This window comes from Phoenix dactylifera, chromosome 16 (assembly GCF_009389715.1).
Source record: "Phoenix dactylifera cultivar Barhee BC4 chromosome 16, palm_55x_up_171113_PBpolish2nd_filt_p, whole genome shotgun sequence".
In the NCBI taxonomy this organism is placed as follows: Eukaryota; Viridiplantae; Streptophyta; class Magnoliopsida; order Arecales; family Arecaceae; genus Phoenix; species Phoenix dactylifera.
The window spans coordinates 7,372,669-7,395,897 of record NC_052407.1 but is presented as its reverse complement, the minus strand read 5'-3'; the positions used below and the strand labels follow the sequence as shown (position 1 = coordinate 7,395,897).

The 23,229-nt window shown below is 39.5% G+C and overlaps 2 protein-coding genes across 2 annotated transcripts; one reads left to right on the top strand and one right to left on the bottom strand.

Moving 5' to 3' along the window:
• Window positions 1-1,233: 1,233 nt before the first annotated feature.
• On the top strand, window positions 1,234-2,364 carry LOC120104052 (LOB domain-containing protein 37-like). Its single transcript, XM_039114374.1, has 2 exons — window positions 1,234-1,611; window positions 1,723-2,364. Exons 1-2 carry the CDS (start codon window positions 1,428-1,430, stop codon window positions 2,112-2,114), a joined length of 576 nt encoding a protein of 191 aa, XP_038970302.1. The 5' UTR covers window positions 1,234-1,427; the 3' UTR covers window positions 2,115-2,364.
• Window positions 2,365-13,507: 11,143 nt separating this feature from the next.
• LOC120104051 (QWRF motif-containing protein 2-like) lies at window positions 13,508-22,877 on the bottom strand. The gene is made up of 6 exons (XM_039114373.1): window positions 21,098-22,877; window positions 18,342-18,461; window positions 16,520-16,636; window positions 16,335-16,424; window positions 14,031-14,138; window positions 13,508-13,929 (listed from the first exon to the last, which is right to left on the bottom strand). Exons 1-6 carry the CDS (start codon window positions 22,406-22,408, stop codon window positions 13,861-13,863), a joined length of 1,815 nt encoding a protein of 604 aa, XP_038970301.1. The 5' UTR covers window positions 22,409-22,877; the 3' UTR covers window positions 13,508-13,860.
• Between the last annotated feature and the right edge of the window lie 352 nt (window positions 22,878-23,229).

Genomic DNA, 23,229 nt, shown 5'->3' with positions numbered 1-23,229 from the left:
AAAACACAAACACACCTTTTCTCCATATAGTGCAGGCCTTGGTCCATTTTGTCTCTACATAAACCTTGTTGTTTAGACAATTTGCACAAAAGAGTTGGTCTACAATCTAATAATTCTCAGGCGACCGCACTGGAGTGATAACCATTGAATGTTTTGGTCTCTGAAGACATGAACCCTTTGTGATTTCTAGCTCTTCTTAGTGCAGCCTTACACAATTCTCTTTTGCCTTCTTTTGGTTCTATACTATTTTGGCTCTACATTGTTTTAGGTACTCCAGATTTTTTTCCTCTTAGATGATTTTACTAAAAATTTTAAATGAGTTAGGTCGGATTGGATCTAAATTCAGTAAATTTAGCTTCGGTCAAAAAAATGGTATGAATTTAACTTTAGATCCTGATCTAGCTCAATAGATTCTTTAAAATAAATCGGATCGGATCGTACCCCATCTATTTTCTATTTTGCTTAGAGAAAACATACTAGCTAGCCACTGAGGTGGTAACCCAATGGGAGCGTGGTCTTACTTCCAACCAAGTGGTTCCAAGTTCAAAACACACAGGCATCGATTAAAATGTGGAGATCGGATGCTCCCTGCTCGGACACAGAGTTGGAAGAGCGTATTCCTCTGTTGGTAGTCTCGATGGTGGTAGATATGATGTAATCATACGTGGTATTCGTGTCGGAGTCCGGAGGAATAATCGAGCCGGGTCCATAGTTGGGAAGGATACTAGTAAAATCGGCCAAAGGAAAAAAAAAGAAGAATGAAAGAGAGCATGCTAGCTAGCTGGGAGCCGCTTCCTCTCATTTACGCCGTTGTCACCATCGTTGTTTCATTATCATCCCACCCACACTGCATTAAATTATTATTACACTCACTAGCCACCTTAGCTTTATTCTTATCCATCCAACCCCAATTTGGTTACATAAAGGCAGGCAAACGAGCCGCGACCTTTCGCTGGCGCCAGAGGCGCATATTTATCCAGTACCAACTCCTACGTAATCTCTCACGCCATTACACGCGCAATAGTCCATCAGCCAGAGCTGTGAAGCGGTCGTCTCTCCTTTCCTTCTCAGGGCATCCAACGGCTCGGCCAATCACTCCCTTCCGCGGAAACACGGAGCCGCCCCACCACCCCCCACGTCCTTGGAACACACACTCTCTCTAACCACCCTCTTACTTCTATTTAACCACTCTTAAACCCGAGGTCGAGTTCATTTGTCCTTCCACCAGCTCCTTTCTGCATAAAAAACGTCCCCCATCCGCCTCTTTTCCGCCCCCCTTCACTTCCTCTCCTTCTCCCCGTCCATCATTGCACCTTGAGTTAGAGGTTGACGGGCGAAACGAAGCAGAAAGAATTATTAGTTGTTTTTCTTTTGATGAGATCGGAGAGGTTATCATTGGGTGAGGACTGAGGAGGAATTTGTATAGGATGAGCTGCAACGGGTGCCGGGTGCTTCGAAAAGGTTGCAGCGACACGTGCATCCTCCGGCCGTGCCTGGAGTGGATCGACAGCGCGGAGGCTCAGGCCCACGCCACCGTCTTCGTCGCCAAGTTCTTCGGCCGCGCCGGCCTCATGTCCTTCCTCTCCTCCGTCCCCTCTCCCCGCCGCCCCGGTATCCCTCCCTCCCTCCCTCTCTCTCTCTCTCTCTCTCCGAATCCTATGCTCTCGAATGAATCGCTCGCTTATTTGATTCTAATAATTTCTTTCTTGGATTTTGTTCTAGCTCTGTTCCGATCGCTGCTGTTCGAGGCGTGCGGGAGGGCGATAAACCCGGTGAGCGGCGCGGTGGGCCTGCTGTGGGCCAGGAAGTGGCACCTATGCCAGGCGGCGGTGGAGACCGTGCTCCGCGGCGGAGCCCTCCGCCCGCTGCCGGACCTCGCCGGCGCCGCCGCCGAGGTCGGGGAGCTCTACGGGCCGCCTCCCAAGATCGGCTGGACGGCCTCGGAGGGTTCTCCTCCGTGTGATCTGGATTTGTGTCTGATGCCAAGGTCACCGACGGAGGCCGGGGAGCCGCGGCGGCGGGCGGCGACACCGTCGAGGAACTCGGAGGAGTCGGTGACGACGAGCGCAGGCACCGGCGAGGTAAATCTGGGGCTTTTGAACCTTTTCGTCTGAGCGCGGCCGCCGGTGCGGGGAGGGGTGTTCTTGTCCCCGTTGATGGTTTTTCAAATGCGGAAATGGGAAGACCAGAAGGATTTTTCTTCTCTCTTCTTTTCCTTTTCTTTTAGTTTGTATTTACATTTTGGTGCAATTGCTGGCATTGAGTTCAAGAGTGAGAAAAATGAAATAGATGTCGGTAGTCTACGTATTTGTAATTATTATATCGTTTATCAGCCTGGAGTTGTTTGTTGTTGTTGTTGTTATATTGGACTTTTTTGAACTACTGCACCTAACAGACTTGCTACCATGTCTCATGATACTATTAAACCTAAAACTAATAATGTTAATCTCAATTTATTAATTTTAGTTAATTAATTAATTAATTGTTAAATTAGATGTTAGATACGTAAAAATATATTTATTCACACCATTTTGACGAGCTACTAAAATTCAAGCAATCATATGGAAAATCAAAATTTAAAACCTTCCTTAGTACCTGTTTGTCATTAAGAAACAACATGCTCAGGCCATGTACAATTTTCTTGCAACCAGTTATGCTTATTTGGATATCCGTATGAAACATTTTTTTATATTGTACTACTCATGTTAGAATTATATAAATTACTATTTTTTATCTAAAAAATAATAATAACCACGTAGTCGGCATGCAAAAGAAGTGCGTGTGAATTGCCTGTAGTCATTGTTCAAGAAATGGATCCATCCGCTGCGTCCTCGTGATAAATTTCTATGAAATATTTTCAAGTTTAATTCGCATATATATATTATATATTTATTTATTTATCTATTTGTACCATTCATATTCCTGTAATTTCGGATCGTTTCATATCCTGCCCAAGGGAAGAAAGTGGGAGAAAAACGGCTGATGGGAGAGAGAAGAGACAAACCAAATTAAGACTGTGAGGGGGAAGGGATTGACAAGGATGGGATATGCCTGGGTCCCCTTCACACGTGAGATTGACAGAAAGACTTCTCTGAGCAATCCTGCAGCGGCGATCAATCCAGTGTGAGATCCTCTTCTTCTCCTACATGCTGTTTGATGACATGTCGAGTTCCAATTGGTCCTTATTCCACGTACACGAGTGCTGCTGTGAGATTTATGGTGGAGTCCACTGCTACGTAATCTAGGGAGAGAGGACCGGCCAATGGGAGATCGAAACGTCATTGGACAGTGATTGGTCAGACAGAGGTGGGATGCGGGACCTTTGCATTCGCCGCGGCCACCATCTGAATGAGGGGCTGGGGTTGGGTGATGACTGGGGGCGGCAGACAAGTCAGCGTCAAGAGTCGAGTGCATAAGATGGGATCCATCGTCATCCCCACCCGAATCGAAGTAAGTATATATATATATATTATATATATATATATATATATATATATATATATATATATATATATATATATATATATATATATTGCTTAAAAAAAAAAAAAAGGCAGGGGAGAAGAAGGGACAAGACCATCCTCGCGTAGCAGCCCCTACTGACCTCCACCCCACCAGAAAAATATTTCATGCGGACAGATAAGTTTTACTCATACCTTCCCCACCCAAGGATGAGTACGTCACACCTGGCACCACAAAAGCTACCAGCGGACCAATAAGCGTTCCTATACCCTATGTCCAAGCAGTGTCACTACATTTTGTTGGAGAAAATACAATAAAAGGACGAAACCAATCGGACTGAGGCACAAAAATCTCGCTTTCTTTAAGGAGATTCAAGCCCTCTGCGGTAGGCAAAGCCTATAACCCGGTGCAGCAGAAAATACTGACTTCTCTCCTCCATGATACAACAGCCCGACGATCGTCTTATGGCAAGGACAACTCTGCACAAGTAGTCTAGCCCAAAGCTCCACCCAAGAAACACCCTTCTTTGCCAAGAACTTTCTCAAAATATTTTTTATGAGTAAAATAAGATGATATTGTCCCTTTTTGAAATGAGGGAGAGAAGGATTTATATAGAGAGTTTATAATTTTAAATTTATGAGAATAATGATAGCATAAATATACTTAAAAATTCTAAGAGTAACTCCCCCCATCAAAATAGACATTGAATTCCAATTTCAAAAACGGTTCATGAATTATTCCCATTTATTTCCCATGAATCTTTCATCTCCCCAAATAGTAATTCTTTCATTTCCCCAAATACATGAACCATTCATGAGTCATTAAATATGCGAACCTTATAAATAAAATAAATATTAAACTTTAATATTGAAATGCACCAGCACATTTTAATGGACGTGCAAGGTGATTCGAACTTGGAACCATGCAGCTAGAAAACAACGCCCATTTTCATTGAGCTACCACCTTGGGAAGGATCTCTTGGAACTCCCTGCTAACTTTGCATGCCCAAGCAGGCAGAAGATTAATAATAATTTATCTAACAAGAGAACAACAATGATATGCAATGAGAAAAAAAATATAGAATAAATTTTTATTTCATCATATTTTATATAGTGCCCATCTTTAAAAAAAATAAAAATTAAAAACTCATGATTAAAAAAATATAAAAAAATTATATCATCTTTATTCATTATTTTCAAAATATTTTTTTAGCCGTATGTACTATATCACCAAATAATACACACTAAGCAAATTAACTATCGAACAAGTTAATGTATATATCTAGATAAATCAATATATAGTTTCTAAAATATGGTATTTACTAGTATATAGTACACGATCAGGTGATACATACTTAGAAAATTAGTCATCTAGATATCTAATATATACTTCAAAACAAATTAATATGCAGTTTTTAGAATATCATATTCACAAGTACACACCACATAGTCAGATGATATACATTTGTCGACTTTCTGATACCTACTGCAAGTTTCTTTGATACACACTCAGTAATGATCCAATACACAGCTTTAGATAAACCAATATATATTTTTCAAAATATGCTTTTTATCAATACATACTATGTAGTCAGGTAATGCACTCTAAGTAAATTAGTCATTTAACAAGCCAATATATATTTTAGGTAAATCAATATATAGTTTTCAGAACATTGTATTTATCAGTGTTTTTATCAATACCAATACATAAGATCCTGGCTTTGTCTAACCTAAGAAATTATATATACATATCATTCCTTAAATTCCATAAACTCTTAGGTGCAAAGATCTTGTAAAAAAAGGATTTTGGAGGAGGAGAAGAAAACTCGAAAGAAGAAGAAAGATCTTATGAATGGGAGAGATAACTTGATAAGGAAGAGAATAGATGGAAAGACTTTACAAGAAAGAAAGAGGATGTGGACGGTGTCTCTTCATGGAAGATTTTTTTTTGGTGAGTGCAATTTTTATTTTTTTTATTTTGTTAAATTATATAATTGATGAGCTTTCGTTGGTCGGAGAAGTGTTGTCCCTTTCTGACTTTTAGATTTACTATCTGCGATAGGTGCCAGAGAAAATAAGGTAAAGTAGGAGTTCTGCCGCATTTTTGCTCAGTTGATGACTGGGGGAGGCAGCTAAGGCCAGTCAGAGTCAGGTACGTAAGATGGGATCCATCATCGTGCCCACCCGAGGACAAAAAACTTTTGGGGAGATCAAAATTCGATCTCGGAAGGAACTCCTGGAAGGCATTGCTTAATTATCTATAGGGAACTCACTAATGAAAACGACGAAGAAATTTCAAAAAAAAAGAGAGAGCTTGACACTTTGGGTTTCCCTAAAAAGAGACTTGGTGCTACTCTCTTATTTGGTGACCAACACTACAGTGATCTAACAATCTACTCATACATTATCCTTTGTACTATTGATATATATTTTATATTTATTGAAACGCATCTTATTGAGATAATACATAATAAAATTATTATTTTTTAAAATAAATTATACTACATATCCAAGTAATATTTATGTGTGTTTTATTGATAAGTTTATATATATATATATATATGTATGTATGTATGTATGTATGTATGTATGTATGTATGTATGTATGTATGTATGTATGTATGTATGTATGTATATGTATATGTATATGTATGTATGTATATATGTATGTATGTATGTACTCAAGAGTCATAGATTCATAGATATGTACCTATTATTTTGTTGATACATACCTTATACATGTGTACACCATAAATAAAAATAATACATAGTTAACAATATTATTTAGTCTTCAATACACACTATAGCCTATTTGATATCTTATCTATGTTAATTTGACTTTATATACCATCTCAAGGTGTCAAATGATAAGCTCCACCTATTGCGGATGGTATTTGTTGCTGGAAACTGAACCTGGGGGCGACACTGGATGAGAAGGAGGAGCTCCGGAAGGTGGTGCGTTGGCGGGCTGCGTCCTCCGGAGGACCTGCAAGAAGCCGGTGGCCAGGGTTTCCGGCGCCGGCCCTCCGATGCTTAAGTCAGAGGGGGCTTTCGTGGAGAAAGAAAGAGAGTTTGTATGTAAAAGTCAAAGTCAGAAGTCCCTAGTCCCCTGAGGAGAGGGAGTTTCCCTTTTATAGAAGAGGTGCCAGGGTTATCTGTGATGTGACTGGGCGAATTAATGGGTTATCGTCATGATTGGGCGTGATTGTATGAATTAATGAGTTACCGTGGATGACTGGACGAGATTGAGTGAGTCAACGAGTTGCCGTGGATGGCCTGAGATTTTGGGCTGGCTGAAGGTCCGTGGAGATCGTACGCATTTAATTGTTGACAGTCGTAGCAGGGTATGGTCCCTGGTTGATATGTCGTGGCGTGGCCGGCAAGCAAAACATGGTGCGGTGAGGCTGCTGCAAGGCATGGCCGCGGCATGTGAACGACAAGGTCGGCCTTCTGAGGTCGGCAGCCTTCTGTGCTCGGCGTTCTGAGCTCGGCAACCTTCTGTGCTTAGCCTTCTGAGCTCGGCGTTCTGAGCTCAGCAGCCTTCGAAGCTCATGCATGCTGAGATCGTGCATGTCGAGATCATGCTTGTCGGGGTCATACTTATCATCGAATTCGGGTGCTTTGATTATATTTGTAGGATGATCCACTTTTTCTCCAACAGTATTGTTCTCGACGTACAGACCGTTGATGGCGGCGTTGGGAGGTGGAGGCCATTGGCGATGAGACAAAATATCTCGCATCCTAAAGTCTCGAAGATTGATGAATACATATAAAAAAAGGCAGGGTGACGGGGGAGAAGGGACACCAATGAAGTTGAAATAATTGGTAATAACCTGTCCGTAGCGTCTTTGTCGAAGGAGAAATATATATATATATATATATATATATATATATATATATATATATCTTTAACATGTAAGGCTAAGCACCTACTGCACCCTCCCATTCTCCTCCCACCGTTTTGGGATTGTAGGTTGAGCTGTGCTTCTGAAAAGGCCAAAAAAAAAGGGCCTTCTCGTACGACTCACCCTCTCTCCACCGTTCCATTGCCTCTCGTTACTGTTTCCATTATTGGGCGGGCCCACCAGGTGGATCGCCGTCCTCGCGACCCAAGCGGTCGTAAGCCAAGAAAATGAAAGGGTCCGAACTTATATACCAGGCTATGTACTCTTGTCTGAATTAAAAATAAAAAATAATAAGAATTATGCCTTTTCGAGTGGTAACACCATAATTTATTTCAATTTTTGTGTGGTCTGATCTTTTGAATGGCTTCTAAGAATAGGCTTTTTAATCTTAAAATAAGTAGGTACATCCTTAGACTAGTTGTGATGAGTATTTCTTATTATATTTATTTTCTAAAAATCATTTATAGAGAAACAAATTCCTACTTTTTATGTGCACGTAGAGGTGCGACAATCTCTGTTATCCAAAAAATTATTGTGTACCCAAAAATGGAAGCTGCATGTTCTCGCCCCCTCCCGGTTCATGGTGGAATCCATTTTTCTATACTCTACGTAGCTGTGCATATGGATAATTATAGAAGTAGACTCCATTTATAGGGCATGCATCTTGATGTCTTTTTGCACATAGTGCAGAAAATAATTTTTCTGTTATCTACGTTGATGCAGTGCGTAGATCCTGTCATGTGGATCAATCACGCATGTGTACAAGACTAGTAACCCTCGTTTGATGGGCAGAGAGTATCCAAACTTATTCGGTTTGCTAGAGGATTACATCAAGCCTTCTGCGACATTATTTCAGGAGGCTACTTATATAGTTTCTTGACATAGCTAATTCATTGTGTTGTCTGAGGAGATTGGTTCTTTAATTTCCTTTGCTCGATACACTAAAGCCATGCAAAAAGTTGGTTGTGCCTAGGGCTGCATTTTGGGTCGTGCCAAATTGAGGCATGCTTGATCTCAATCCTACACAGTTTCATTTTTGGTATCCAAAATCAGAATCCAAACCAAACCAATTGGCTAATCAGGTTGGCTTCACATTCGTAAAAAAGATTTTAGAACCATTAGACCATTCAAGTTGGGCCAGGGTCAAATGACCCAACCCAACCTAGAGTTGGGTTGGATTAGCAATGAGTCAAGCAGTATTCATGATTCATGTCAAATAGTTAATTATATTTTATAGCTAAAATATAATAATTGATAATTTAGAAAGATGCCAACTTAAATATGAATTTTATTTTTAGAAGTCCAATTCAAGAAAATGACCGTTCTTAAAGTGCAAGTTAAATTCAAACTATGATTTTTAAAAATAAATGTTAATGTACTTGAGATCACTAAAAATAAGAATTCATCGAATAGACAATAATATTTATATATAATTAAGTAGAGTATGTGGGAGAAGATGTGGTGTGGGATGAATAAGAAAAAGTATTCTAGTGCACAAGACTGTCATCATTATAGGTTTGGAGAGGATCGGATATATACAACCTCATCTTGTGTTACGGAGAAAGCTGTTCTGTGTTTCAAATCTATGATATGTAAATCACAATAGAGCAACCTTGTTATCGTTTGGGATGAATAAAGGGAATTGGTTTGAGTATAGGGTTTGTTAACTAGAGATACAATTAAGAAGAGAGAAAAGGGGATTCTATATGATTTAGGGTTTCATGTCAAGTTAACATCCAGATGGATCGTATATATTCTGTATTTACCCATGTTGGACCCATATGATATATAGGGGTACAAATAGGTCAGGTCGAGTCATGATTGACCCAACCCAATTCGATCCAAACCCAACCTAATAAAAGATCGGACTGGTAGGATCAGGTCCATTGCTTACAATTTTTGACGAATGGGTCATTTGGATTGGATCAGATCTATATATAACCCGGACCCAACTTAAAAATTTGAGTTCGGTTCAAGTCTGAAGTATTGGGTCTGGTTTGGGTCATCTCATCCATGGCTTCAGGAACTTCTTTGCACCCCGCGGGCTCAAATAATTTTACAGATTCGGATCGGATTGGATTGGGGCGGGTTGTAGGATTGAAAATCCAAATTATTCAAATTTCAAATGGGTCATTACCAGGTTGGGGTTAAATTCAGTAAATCGAGAACCCGATTCAGAAAATGAAACATGTCCAATTTTAGGAACCCAACTCAGCCCCACAGGTTCTCTAAAAACGGATCGGGTCTAAGTGGATCGGATTGGGTCAGGTCGGGATATGAATCAATCCGACCTATTTTGCAGCCTTTATGATATATAAGGTGGGTCGGTCATAAATTATAAAATCCAGACTCAAATAAGTTTTCAATTAGGTTCAATTTGTGATTGGATTCATCTGGATTTTGATTTTTAGCTTAGCGAGAAATATGGAAAGTATGTAAGGATCTACCTAGAAATATGTCATTCAACTATGTATTGGTAATTTTTAATATTTATACAAAACAAAAAGTTTAAATAATATTTTCTCATTAAATTCTTAAGGAGTTGCTGGATTGTTACGTGTGATGTCTGTTGTTTTGCTCTATGCAGCCACTTGGCGGTTCTCGTAAATCTACGTTATTAGTGATAAGTCATCTCGTTTACAAAATGAAAAAAAAGAATATTTATGATTTAATCATGATCGAGAAGAACATTTGATGCAGTGGAGCGGAAGCCAATGCCAACCCAATATTGACATAGATAGATTATGGCGTGGTTTCCAACAATTCTAGATTTAACTTCCTGTCTTTGTGGCAGATATCGGCATCTGGTGCAGTTGACTTACTGCTCGCGGACAACACCATTTCTCCTCAAAAGTCCCCACTGCCAACTTCAGCTTTCACCAATTACGATATAAAGTATCGAGCTGCTCGAGCAACTACCGGAATACTGTGCATCCTGCTGCCTCCATTAATTTGCAGCTTGTATTCCCCGCACATCATATGAGCTCGAGGTCATAGCTAGTCCTCCGCAAATCCATTTGCATGACTTCTTGTTTCTAATGGGATCATTTAGAAACAAACGTCCTCCCAATATACCATGTCAAATCACGTCAGTTTGTGTTGATGCTCTCATGAGAAAGACAACCTACCGGATATTAATTGATGGAGCTTCATTTTATAGAGTTTGGATCTTCTGCCACAGTCCCCTACCATCTTGGATATGTAGTAGCTACGGCATCCATATTATATGAGCGGCTCTTTTTATCTTAAAAATATATTCAATGTTTTTCAGCATAATACATAGCACATCATGAAAATAAAAAAATATTATTTATCTTTAATATAGATGATACCATGGTTATCCACAATGGAATGATGCTAAAGTCGTATTGTAGAGAATTTCATTCACCTTTATATATGGCCAAAATTCTATTCTACCATCTTCTTTATGCATGCATGGTGGTGGCATAAATGATCGTAGGGTATAAACTAAGGTAAATTTTGCTAAGCTTCAGACCATTGCACAAAATGACCATTATAGTGCAAGTCAATCATTTTGCAGGAAGAAGGTGGCAATAGGGTCGGGTCCCATGAGGATTTGCATTTTTGTTCGATTTAGCTTGTGACAATTAAGCTTTGTCAGAAAGTAGAAAATTCTTTCAAATACAAATAAGACATCACACGAGACCTGTGATATTTGTGTTTTGTATGTACGTGGATTTTAAATAGTTCCAGAGAAAATGAAAGAGTTCAGCCTAGTTCTGAATATTGTGCTACGCATCGTAAGTGGGATCAGATGGATTATTATGTCTAATACCTTTTAAAGAAATAAAAAAAGGATCACTAATGGGACCACCCCATGTTGGTTGTCCACCTCAAAGAAAGGAAGATAAGAAATATTATTAATTAATGCAACTATAAACATGAAAACAAAAACACAAAAATGATGCAGGTTATATAGTTTATGCTTCGAGAAATCGGCCATGGATGCCCAAATCATGATGTTGTTAATCTACATATTTTATACTCTCCTCTTTGTTGTGTGTGAAAGTACTTTAGAAAAAGTTAAGAAAATAATGCCACATTAGCTATTGTATATTTTAGTTTGTTTAATGTTATATAATATACTGAGAGATTTAATACTACAATCTTTTTATTTGCTTAATTTATATACTATTTTTTTAAAAAAAATAATTTTTGTCTATGTGCAATATAGGTTAAAGATGCTCCGACCCAATTCAAGATAAGTACAATGTAGTATTACTTATGCCATACTCATCTTTTTACCATCTCTATCCAAACACAAATACATTCATTATTCCAAACATGTATCGCATTAAATTAAGGTGGTCGAGGTAGACTATCAAAATAACAAAAACATTTCCGAATACATACCCTCGAAAATTATCATTTTCAATACAAACGGTTATTTTTAGGCACACAAATAATTATTTTTTAATTGGGTATAAAATATAAATTTTAAAATATTATTTTATTCATGCAAATACTAAATGTTGAAGACAATGACCTCATTTGGCAGCGACGCCCCGAATTGTCAAAAAAGCCATTACGATGTTTATGACGGCCGGCACATTAAATCAAGGCGGCACACCAACTTGTTGCATCTTGCGAGCCGATTGGACGCGCCTGACGTGGACGTAGAGAAATCGAAGAGTTGGCTTCCGAACGTCGAGGAATGTCGGTCGCAAGCGACCAACGGGAGGGAGAGAGCTGTGGTGGGCCCCCACGGCAAGGCCACGTGGTTGGGGCCCACGTCTCATGCCCGCACCCGTACCGAGACCCCAGCTTACATTACCCCCGCCAGCTGTCCTCTCGCCTTGTCGGTGGGAGCGAATAAAAAAAGAAAATCCACCTACCGGGCCTCAAATAACGGCTGTTATAATTTATACGTATTATGTGTACATTAAAATGACCGTTGTTATTTGATTGCTATTTTATCATAACAGCCGGTATTTGCAATTTGCAATGTTTTCTACAAGCTTAGCCATTGAACCTAGGATGGTGCGGGATTTGGTCTAGTAGGGCGGCAATTTACAACCCCATCTCTAACTTGACTTAGGTTTATTAGCTTGGACATGAACATGTTCGGATTATTAATGGATTGACTTGTCTAGATCCAATTATTAAATGGGTCGGTCACGAGTTTAGATGTCTGGCTTGTTTAACCAATTTAATCAATTGAATAATTAGACTGAGTCATGACTCGATCTACTTAACCTAATTAATACTTGTTTAATCTATTTAAAATCCACCTAACCTATTTGAGACCCGTAGATTCGGTCTGTTTGTTAAACGGGTCATGCAGATTGGGTTAAGTTACCCATTTGATAAAAAGGTTGGATTGGCAGTTTTTTCAACCCAACTTGTATTGACCTGACCAGTATACGGCTTAACCCGACCCAATTGTCACTCCTATGAGAAAGACCATGTTGCCTTTCCCAGGTGCAGAACACGCCCAGGGGCTTTGAGATGTGTCTAACTTGTGCGTCTAACACAAAATGTGATCCAATGGTTATGCATGGGCGCAAGATTACCTACTAGCCTACTGTTCTCCATTTTGCTTAAATCTAAGATTTCTGGCTAATAACTACTCCACACCCAGTAATAAAACCAAAGTGCAGAAGAATCCTTTAATAGGGATTATTTCTTAAAAGTACTGTATTTATGATACCAAAATTTCTCACAATATATGGCCTCGTTAGTCTTTATCAAAATATGTTGATCCTTTTATTTTATTGCCTGCTGGGTTATCCATGCATTTTGAAGTAAAGAAGCTATAAAATATACAAGCTAGCTCAAATACACCAAGTGGAAGGAGATAATGCATACATCACCAACATGAGTTTTGTTATTGGAACAAGAATTCATCATCTCTAAAATGGGGCCATAATCACAACAGATTATATATTACTTAACAAATTAAGCACATCTAAATGACTACAGCCAAAAGTTCGAGAATGAATAAAATTGCTTTATGAAGACACAAGGGAGCAGGAATCAAGCCCATCATATGGTAGAAAACGACCGAAGTAACCAAATAAAGGCATAGCAGATAAAAACGCTTTCAAGAGTAGAATAGAAGATGCAAAACACAGCACAATCTTAACCATTCAACTACCTCAAAAAATGAACAAAAACTCATAAACAAGAATCACTTTTGATTGATAGATGTTTGATTTCCCCCTCACAACCAACCACACAGGAAGGGAAACAAGAAAACATCATATATTTACATCACCTTTCCTTTGATCAGTAAAGAAAATGAAATCTGTATACAACCAGAGCAATTCCTAGAGGTATACAACCATTCACACGGCAATCTATGCAAACAAAAATATATATGAATCAGCCGATCTAGGAGAGCACGATGTTAAAGCACTTGCCTCGCACCAGACAAAACAACAATTTTTTTTATTGCCTTCACCACAATCTCGAGTTAGGAAAAGAAAGGTCGCTATGCTGTTAGTAAGTCCAAATATAATTAGCATATCATGCTATGTTTGCATCATCCTTGGCCTTCGACTTAGTTGTGTTATATGCCCTAGCAGGCTACATTGTTTTACCTGTTTCCACATTTCAATGCCAAAAGCAAGAACTTCAAAGGTTGGCAAACAATTAATAAAACTGCAAGTTTGAATCTAGGAGAATTAGTTGGAGCACTTACGTGCATTGCTGCTACTGTGGATAAAAGTTCTCTAGATTTATCCATCAAGGCTCGTTCGTGTGCTGCAACTTTAGCAAGTTCGGTCATGACAGAACTCGACTCTTCTACCTACAGATAATGGTGTCTGTTAGTTTAAGCAAAGACAAATGCTACAAAGAGGACTCTCGATGGCATTAGGCAAAAGTCATACAATTTATTTTGGTTTTAAGGGCCAGGTCGTCTCATATGCTGGTAACACCCTTGGGGTTGTGCCACAAGATCTGACTCAACATCCCCAAGAAATTATAGAGATCGGAAAAAGATTTTGAATGGCACATTTCCTTTTCAAAGTAGCTTGTTTTGTACTAGTAAATAATAAGGACAAGAGCATGGATGCATTGCAAAATTCAATCTTTAAAACCACACAAACTAAACCCAAGTGAATTTTGGACACTGTAGAATTTCTGTTTGCACATACATTATTTTTCTGTGAAAACATTTTTACCATAAGGTTTGAGAATATGGGACATGTAGCCTTCAGGATAAGTATGCCTTGTTCAAGCCAATTCAAACTCCACATGTAATGACCACAAGCCAAGTTGGGTAAGGCTCCGCTAAGTTGAGTTCATGGATATTATGAAGTCTTTAGAAGTTTGGTGTCGGATTAATGAGCCTGTCCTTGGAAAATATTCATAAATAGGAGATACAGAGTAACTATCAAAAATTTTCAAAATATATGGAATGTTAGCAAAATTTTTAATTTTCAGTTTGATACAAATTTTTTATTTTTCATCTAGTCTTCACATTTTAAACACAAATTACAGTTGCAGCAATGATATCTTACCTTTTTCCTGTTATATAAGGAACACTAATATTGAATAATTTTCTTGTTACTTCTCTCAAGGCAAGGATGAGGATTAGACTGATTTTTCCAGGATTAGATCTTATATGGTCATGGGCTCAACCAATTCAAGCATAAAGAGTTTTACACATGCTCTCATAAAAGACTAGAAACAATGTCTTTCACACATCGCATGCTGGCCAAACTATATTGTGTTTGCTATCTTCACCAAGGTTACATGCAACATCAGAAAATTTGTTGGACACCTACGGTATGCCAGATTATGAGGACATTTAAAATTCCATGTCTCAGTTTCCTGTGCCTGATGGTTGTTTCTAAAACTTCAACAATAATTCAATAACCTGATGGCAGAAAAGAGGCACAATACTGAGTTATATATGAATATCTAGCATGGAGTGCTACTCAGAGTAGGTAGTTGAGATTTCTAAAAATTGTTGGACTACTATAAAAGGTCGAGGTGACAATGAATAGGGCTATGACATGCCTGTCCTTGGCTAGATGAAATGAGATATTTTAAATGCAATGATGTCTTTTCATATAAGGCATCCTCTGAAGCTTCCAGCTAGTCCATAGGCAGAGACGTTTGAAGAAACCATGGCCAATCACGTCCTCTGACAGTGAGTGCTAAAATATGACATTTTAGCATTTCTAGATTCACTACGCATGCAAAATTTGAAAAAGATGGCAGATGCTGATTTTAACCAGAATAAGTTAGTGTCAACACCACTGTTCCGAGGCACTTCACCTTCAGAAGATTTGATATGGAAATCATCTGCAACTTTGGTGCATTCATATGTACATTTGGATGGGAAGATAGTCAAAGGCAAAAGTTTCAACACAGGAAGTATCTGCGAATATCTCATGGCTCTGTTGAATGTAGTTATATATGTTTATATGCTTCTCTTACATAAACTTTGAAATGATAAAATACAAGAAATGAAACTTTAATTGTTCATATTACTTTAACATGGTCGTTCAAATGCATACATGAGGCTAAATACCCAAAAAGCACATGTAAAGCATACATCTCTCATTATTCATGGTATAAATAAGCATTTGCACCATGAATTACTCATCATTATCTAAAATACATGGTCTATCAAGCTTATGACAACCATATTCTATGGTTTACAAACTTCTAATTGCAAGGTGAAATTTTTATGGGTATCAAGATTTATTTCATGTTGGCCAAATACCAAAAGAGCATGCATAAAGCACACACCTCTCACTATTCATGGTATAAATAAACAACTGCACCATGGATTACACATCATTAAGTTTGCAGCTCCCTGAAACACATGGCTTATCTAGCTTATGACAACCAGATCTATTGTTTAACAAAATTCTAATTGCAAGACTAAATATTATATGGGTATCAAGATTTAGTATATGTTGACTAAAGAACAAATATTACTATTACCAGAGAAAAATGAGCTGAACTTTTTAATAAGTAAGGTATTTACCCTAGACAGCAAGGAGCATATTGAGTTTCCTATTGCCTGCATTGCATCAACTGCTGAACTAACAGCATTTTTCACATCTTGGAATTCTGCCTGTTAAGCAGAAAGAAACTCAATTACTCCAAAAATTTCAGTAGATATCAAATATATCTATTTATATTTGTCATCGGAAACCTGAAGTAGCAAACCTTTGCTCCGCCAACAACTGGAAGCCGGAGTGTGCTAGCCTTCAATGCTTCAATAGCTCCTGATAAAGAACTCAAATGGTCTCCATCTATAAGAGACCATCCTTGTAGATAGGCCATCTACATTAATCAAATGTGGACTCACTCAGATGCAGTATAAGGTAACAAAATCACAATCTACTGTTTAGTATAATTTAAGTGGACTATAACATAAGACAATCTGCTACAAGTTCATATCTTTTGACCTAATTTGATATCAAAAGAGCAAACTTTTAGTAGAGACAATAAATTTTATTTTAAATATTATGATATATTCCTGTAAAGTAAATATGTTCATTTTACACAGTATTCCAGAATTTCGAGGTCAACATTATGGCAACAAATAAATTCATGTAAGTGCAGGCAACATGGGGAAATACATGACTGCTGAACTACTCCTTTCAGGCATGATGAATATCTATGGAAATTATATGATATGGTTAAATATCAAATTCTGTTAAACTAAGTGAAACAGAATATTATATTACTGATGGCTTGGAGGTCTAATTGTGTCATCCACTTTTATTGTTCCATATGATGCATTATTTGGTCCTTAATTGTTTGTGCTGACGACTTTGATTTGAAGAGATTCAGCTTGTATCAAACATGTATTTTTCTTTGTAACGGCTTCATTAACCTGATTGGTTAAATTATCTAATATGTCAGCAAGAGGTCTTGAGTTTGAATTCCAACAAAGCATTTATTCCCATGCAAGCAAGAGGCCAGATGCACTTATCCTAATTCAGATCACTTAAATTATGTGATCCACCAAATTTACCTGGCCCAATCTCAGTTATAGCATTCTTCTCATTCACCCCTAAACGGCAACAATTTAAATAATTCAGCCAACCTGAGTATCTTTCCCTCAAATTATTCTTTGTCAACATTACATATATCCCCAAACCAAATTGACGTTCTTTGTGTTCATCAAAAAGGGTGTGTTGCCTATTGTCCTTCTCTAGGAATTCAACTAACAAAGAAGTTATTTATATCCATGCCTCCTACAAGCTTAGACATGGTTAGCCAATAGGTTTTGATGTGAATTAAGTCACTTTCACATCCTCATGATTATTGACTGTTGGTCAGCCAATAGCTTATAAATGCTAAGCTTGTCTGCACAGGTTCCACATAAAGATGGCCAAAGCTTTATTGACTGTTGCCAACCTGCCAAACTCCACCCTCTGCTCTATCTCCTCTGTTTATGATTTCTGCTAGTTTTAATTCATGACTATTTTTTTCTTCTTAGCAAACCTATCAGACATAATCATACAGGTCTGGTGTTAAGAGATGATGATGGAAAAATCTTAATTTGCATGGTTCATATCTTTGATTGACAAAGATGATCACATATAGATCATAGCTGATCATGGGCCAGGCTTGGGCATAGAAAATATTAAATTTTATATAGGCCCAGCCCGAAGCCCAATTAAAAATGAATAGAGTTTAGGCCCGAGGCCTGGCCCAGGATTAGCTCTAATATAGATAAAGAGAAGGCTTGTTCTTTAACATTTATAAAGTTTAACAAATGGACAGAACCAGCTAGGCATTTACAAGCTTTCCACTTTCTAATCTTAAACCAAACAGATTCTTTCTAAAGGTAATATACCTAATTATAAGTGAACACCTCATGTCAACCTACTTATTTGCTACAAATATGTGCTCTACTTAGAACAAAAGATTACTATGGTATTAACAACAAGAAATTAGAAATCAAAAGGAGTTTGAAACAAAAATTGGCAATTTCACATGTACAAACAAGAAAAATAGGCGAAGACAAAAGACTTACTTGTCCCTTGAGAATGGAAGTAAGCTTTAAATTCTGTGTCGATACTTGTAGCTCTAGCCTTTTAGTTGTGATAGAGTCACGAAGTTCTGAGGTAGTTATCCATGCATTATACAAATATTTCTGATAAATATGAAAAGAATGTATCAGCTGATTCAAGGATGAAAAATGCTGACTTACAAAGCATGCAGAAAGTTCTATAAAAGATCATGAATTAATAAAAATTTGGTGCAAACACCATAAGCTAAACATTACAGCAGCTATTGAAAATCGCTTGTGCATCAAGGTAGGCTGTAGTGGGCGCAAATATAAGCATCAATGACAAGCTTATCGCTATTCCAAGCAATGAAGGGCTGAGCTTGTGGGAACAAATAGTGCACCTGAGACTTTGGGATCCTATCCTATTGTGATTAATGTTTGTGAGGCAAAACATGATTACAAGTTCATCTAACGGCCACAAATTGCTGCCGATTGGTAGTTGATTAGATGCATTTTGGTTTCATTTTAAAGCAATGATTATATTAGTTTAGGAGAGTCAATAAGTTTCACAGTGAACCGTATTGCATGCAAAAGTACTTGTGTCTATTATGTGGCTGACTAGTCAAAATTTGGGGATTTATTCCATATCTGTAAGAGTCCTTTTGAGGCCGAAAGTTGGCTATGGGAGTAAGCATATAAGGGTTTAAATAAGGTCCTGGAGTAAGCTCCTCAATGGTTTATGTACGCTGAAAAGTCTCATGAAGAAAAGAAGGCTGCGAGCCAGCTGTTTTCTCTCCCCTATCTTTTGCGTTAGTCTCTTCTTTCTTTTCCTCTCTATTTTCTCTACTGCATCTACTCTCTATTCTCTCTGTCTTATTCACTGTTTGCTGTTATAGTTTCCTAGTTTACAATCAGATCTTAGTTTACTTTTGATACCTTTCATTTGTACTTAACTACTGCATTGAAACCAAATTTCAGCCTTCAACATGTCAAGATACTGTTTCATAGTTACATTCTTGTTGGTGATTGCCAAAACTTGATTTTTTGGTTGCTTGTTTTGCTCTGTGCACTGTATTTATCGAAATCTGATTGTTAGTTTATAGAAAACTATTCAATTAAGCCCCAAAGCCCTAGATTTTAGTATATTCCATTTCCTTCACTCATAAAACACTGCAGTAGGGTTATTTTACCCTTCCTTTGCCTAGAAAACTAAAATTAGTTCCCTTTTGCTCTGTTCTCAGGCCTTGGACAGCAAGTGATAAAGCTGCATTAAACCCTAAGCTCTCTTATTCCTAGGGTCCTCTCAAGCAAATGCAGGCCAACTCTAACTGGTTCTGCATCAGCTAAACACCTTAGAAGAAATGCTTTGCATGCATCTACTCCTATTGGATGCACTGAAAGGATTGCATGATGCTAAAATGACCAAATATGCCCTATTATACCTTTCAACTAAATCAAAAGGAGTGCTTTGGTAATTTGACTAGTGCAACTAAATGGATCAAAGAGTCAAGTGGAATCATAATGACATTTTATTCTTGAAAGGAATTATAATGACATACGTAATGCACTACTTAAAGAACAATAACTCTTCTTGGCTCTTAGTTTTATGACAAGAAAGATATGAGGTAATAAAGTCATTTAACCATTACAAAACACATGCATGATGCATAAAGAGACAGATATTTAACTTCTATAAGCATGCATGCATGTATATACACAATATTACACAGTGCATACATAATAACAAAAGATGCACAAAAGTACATACATTTTTTGGATGGTCTATGAAATAACAGTAAGGACTCTAATGTAAAGCATGTCATATCATCACCTAGTACAAGCAGAAATGATGATCCAGTTAGAAGTCATAATTCAATGAATTAAACGTTTGATGCTTCCTTCAGAGATTAGACAACACTCTTCATGAGTTCTGAGACATTGCATATAATTTCCATGGTTATTGGCAATTCTCCTTGCAAATCCTCTCAAAACTGACTTAGCTTGGTTGCCAATATGCCTTGGTACCAAAATTGTATGTTCATGAATGCTAACTTGCTTGCTTTGTTCTGTTCGCTGATCTTGGCGTCGCTGCTCTTCTTGTTCAACGCAATATCATTTTCTATACCCAGAACAATAAAAAATGTAGCTTACCATCACTGCATAACAGTTATCACCCATCGGTTAAGTATCGCATCTGTTATGGAACCTTATAATGATCATGTGCCCTTCATCATCTGAGCATGTTGTCTGTATGCTACCCACTGGCCCATTTTTTGTCCGGTGATCCCTTACTGTTATACTATTACCCTTTTATATTACTTTTCAAATCAACAAGTTTTAACTTTTACGGTCAACCATATTTCTCATGGCAAACTCCTATGCATCATCCATCAGGAGTTGTGAAGATGCGTGGAGAGAGCAAAAGCACAAGCTCTTTAGAGCTTGTATGTGTAATGAAACTTCCATTCATCATGATGTCCTTGATACCCTCCCATATCACCTACACTTTGGATTTCTTTAAAAGTTTGATCTAGCAAACTATAAAACACTTAATCAACAATATGTCTTACGAGGAATATATTAATTCTTATGCTTTTCAGATCTGACATATGAAAAGGCGATGAAAATGGAATGGGCGAAAAAAGCAACTTATACAAACTATGCAAAGTAACAGAATCAGGAAATCCGACTTGCTTAAAGGTATCTATTGCTGAATGGCAAACACAATTTGGCAAAGCGTCAGAAGCTAGGGATTCGGAAACATGGAACCACAACCTTACCTCGGCATTCAGTCCCTGTGCCAGCAGGGCAGCATCGGCTTGTGCATTGACATACCGCCACTGCAAGTGCCGGTTATAGCACAGCCTCAACAGGTGCGCCTCTTCGATTCGGCTCTCCCCCTTTCTCCCTCTGCTCACTTCAGCTGCGAAGCTGAGGATCGAAGGGGCTTTGCCCAGTTGACCACCAGGGGAGGAGGAGCTTGTAACTGTACCGTTCCTCACCTGTGAAGGACTACCCACTTCCCTCAATGACAGAGTAGCCGAAAGCTTTCTTGGAGAAGGATGCCAAATAGATCCATGGCTGCGAGGGGAAGAAGCAACAGCAGGAGATGAGGACGGGCCATTCATCAGTGACTTCTTCACAGTAATAGGCTTAGGAGCGGATGCTGTCCTTGAGCTGGCCGACGATATTGGCGTGCCTGGCTCTGGCAACCGGTGCAGCCGGTTATTAGTCTCCTGCAAAAATCTCGCTGGAACGGTAATGCCACGGGGCGCCGGCCGCTTTCGTGGAGGAATCCTCAGCTCCTGCGAGCCTGAATTGCTCTCCGACGAAGCGCTATCAGTGTCCGACGAGGCAGAAAGACTGCCGCTGCCGCCAACGTTGAAGGAGTTCTGCCGCAGCGCCTCGTCGAGCACCATTGACTGTCGCAGCAGACGGACAGCATCCAAGACGGGATCTTTCTTGCCCACAGGCGAGCAGCCCAGGCTTCTCGTCAGCAGCAGGTTCGGCTGCTGGGATCTCGCCGCCGGCCAGCGGCGGTGGTTAGAGGGTTTCGAGTTCTCCGACAGGTGGTCGCTCCTCGCCGGAGATCCGACAGGACGCCGGCGGTCGGGGGTGGGCTTCCGAGAGGGGGGAGGGGAGGCAGCGGGCTTGGCCTTGCTGGTCTGGAAGGAGAAGGACTCGCCCTGGAACGAGACGGAAAGGCTCCGGGTGGTGGTGCGGAGGGGCCTGGCGGCGGCGGAGGGGATGTCTTCGCCGCCGTGGGGGCCCGCGTTGGGGCGGCTCCGGTCGACGGAGTGGGAGCGCTTGGGGCCGGAGCTGGACGAAGTGGGAAGAGGAGAAAGGAAACGCCGTGAAGTCGAAGTCGAAGTCGAAGTCGAAGAAGAAAAGGAGGAGGGAGACAAGTAGCGGGAAGAGATCCCTTTGGAGGGGGGCTTCCGGGAGACGGCGGCATTGTCCTTCTCGGAAGGGGCGAGGGGACGGCGGCGGTGGGGGGATGGAGAGGGGGTTTTGGGGGCTCGGACAGTGGAGGCGGCGGCTGCGGCGATTGGGGTTGCCGCCGCCACCGGCGGAGGGATGGCCGCCACCATGATCTCGCTGGCGAGGTCTGAGTCTCTCCGTCTCTCTCTTTAAAGATGAGCAAGAGAAAAAAATGTGAGAAGCATCACGGAAGGGAGGGAGAGAGGAGAAGAAGAGGTTAATAATACTTCTTCTACTTTCGGTATGGGATTTTAGGTTTCAGAGTTGGTTTTTAGCTCAGTATGAGTGCTTTGTTGAGATGGAAGAAGAGAGAAGAGTGACGCATTTACTAGAATGGAATTAGTGAAGGAGAAGGAAGTGGGATTAGCTTTGGGAGTACAAAGTTAGTAAAAGAAAATGAGAAGAAAAAGAGATGATGGGAGGAAGGAAGGAGGTGGGAGAATAAAAGAAGGAACAGAGAAGAGGAGGTAACGGCAGCGGTTTAGGCGGCGGAGAAGGGAGCCGGAGGGGCGGAAGGCAAGGTTGACGGGAATTTTTTTCAGCGTTGATGTCGTTTTCCTTCATTTTTTCGGAGACGAAATTGAGACGGTCCTAATCTTAATGTATAGGTGTAATCGGCTAAAATGATGCGCTTTTATAAAGGGTCATGGATATTGGTGAAGTAAACCAGAACGCACCAGGTCTAAACGCACCCAACTACTAGCTTTTGACTCGCGAGTGGTACCACGATGTGGGCCCTGATGTCTGTCCAAGGTGGTGGGTTGGGTGTGTCCAAGTTGGGTTCGCTAAGTATTGTTTATTTAGTATAGCAATTCGAAAAGTTTCTAGTTCAGGTTAGGGTCACCGGCCGGGTGAGCAGCTTGGTTTGTTTCCTTTTTAAGGCACCCTATCCCTTGTCACATTTCAAGTTACGACGTTTTATGAACCCCGT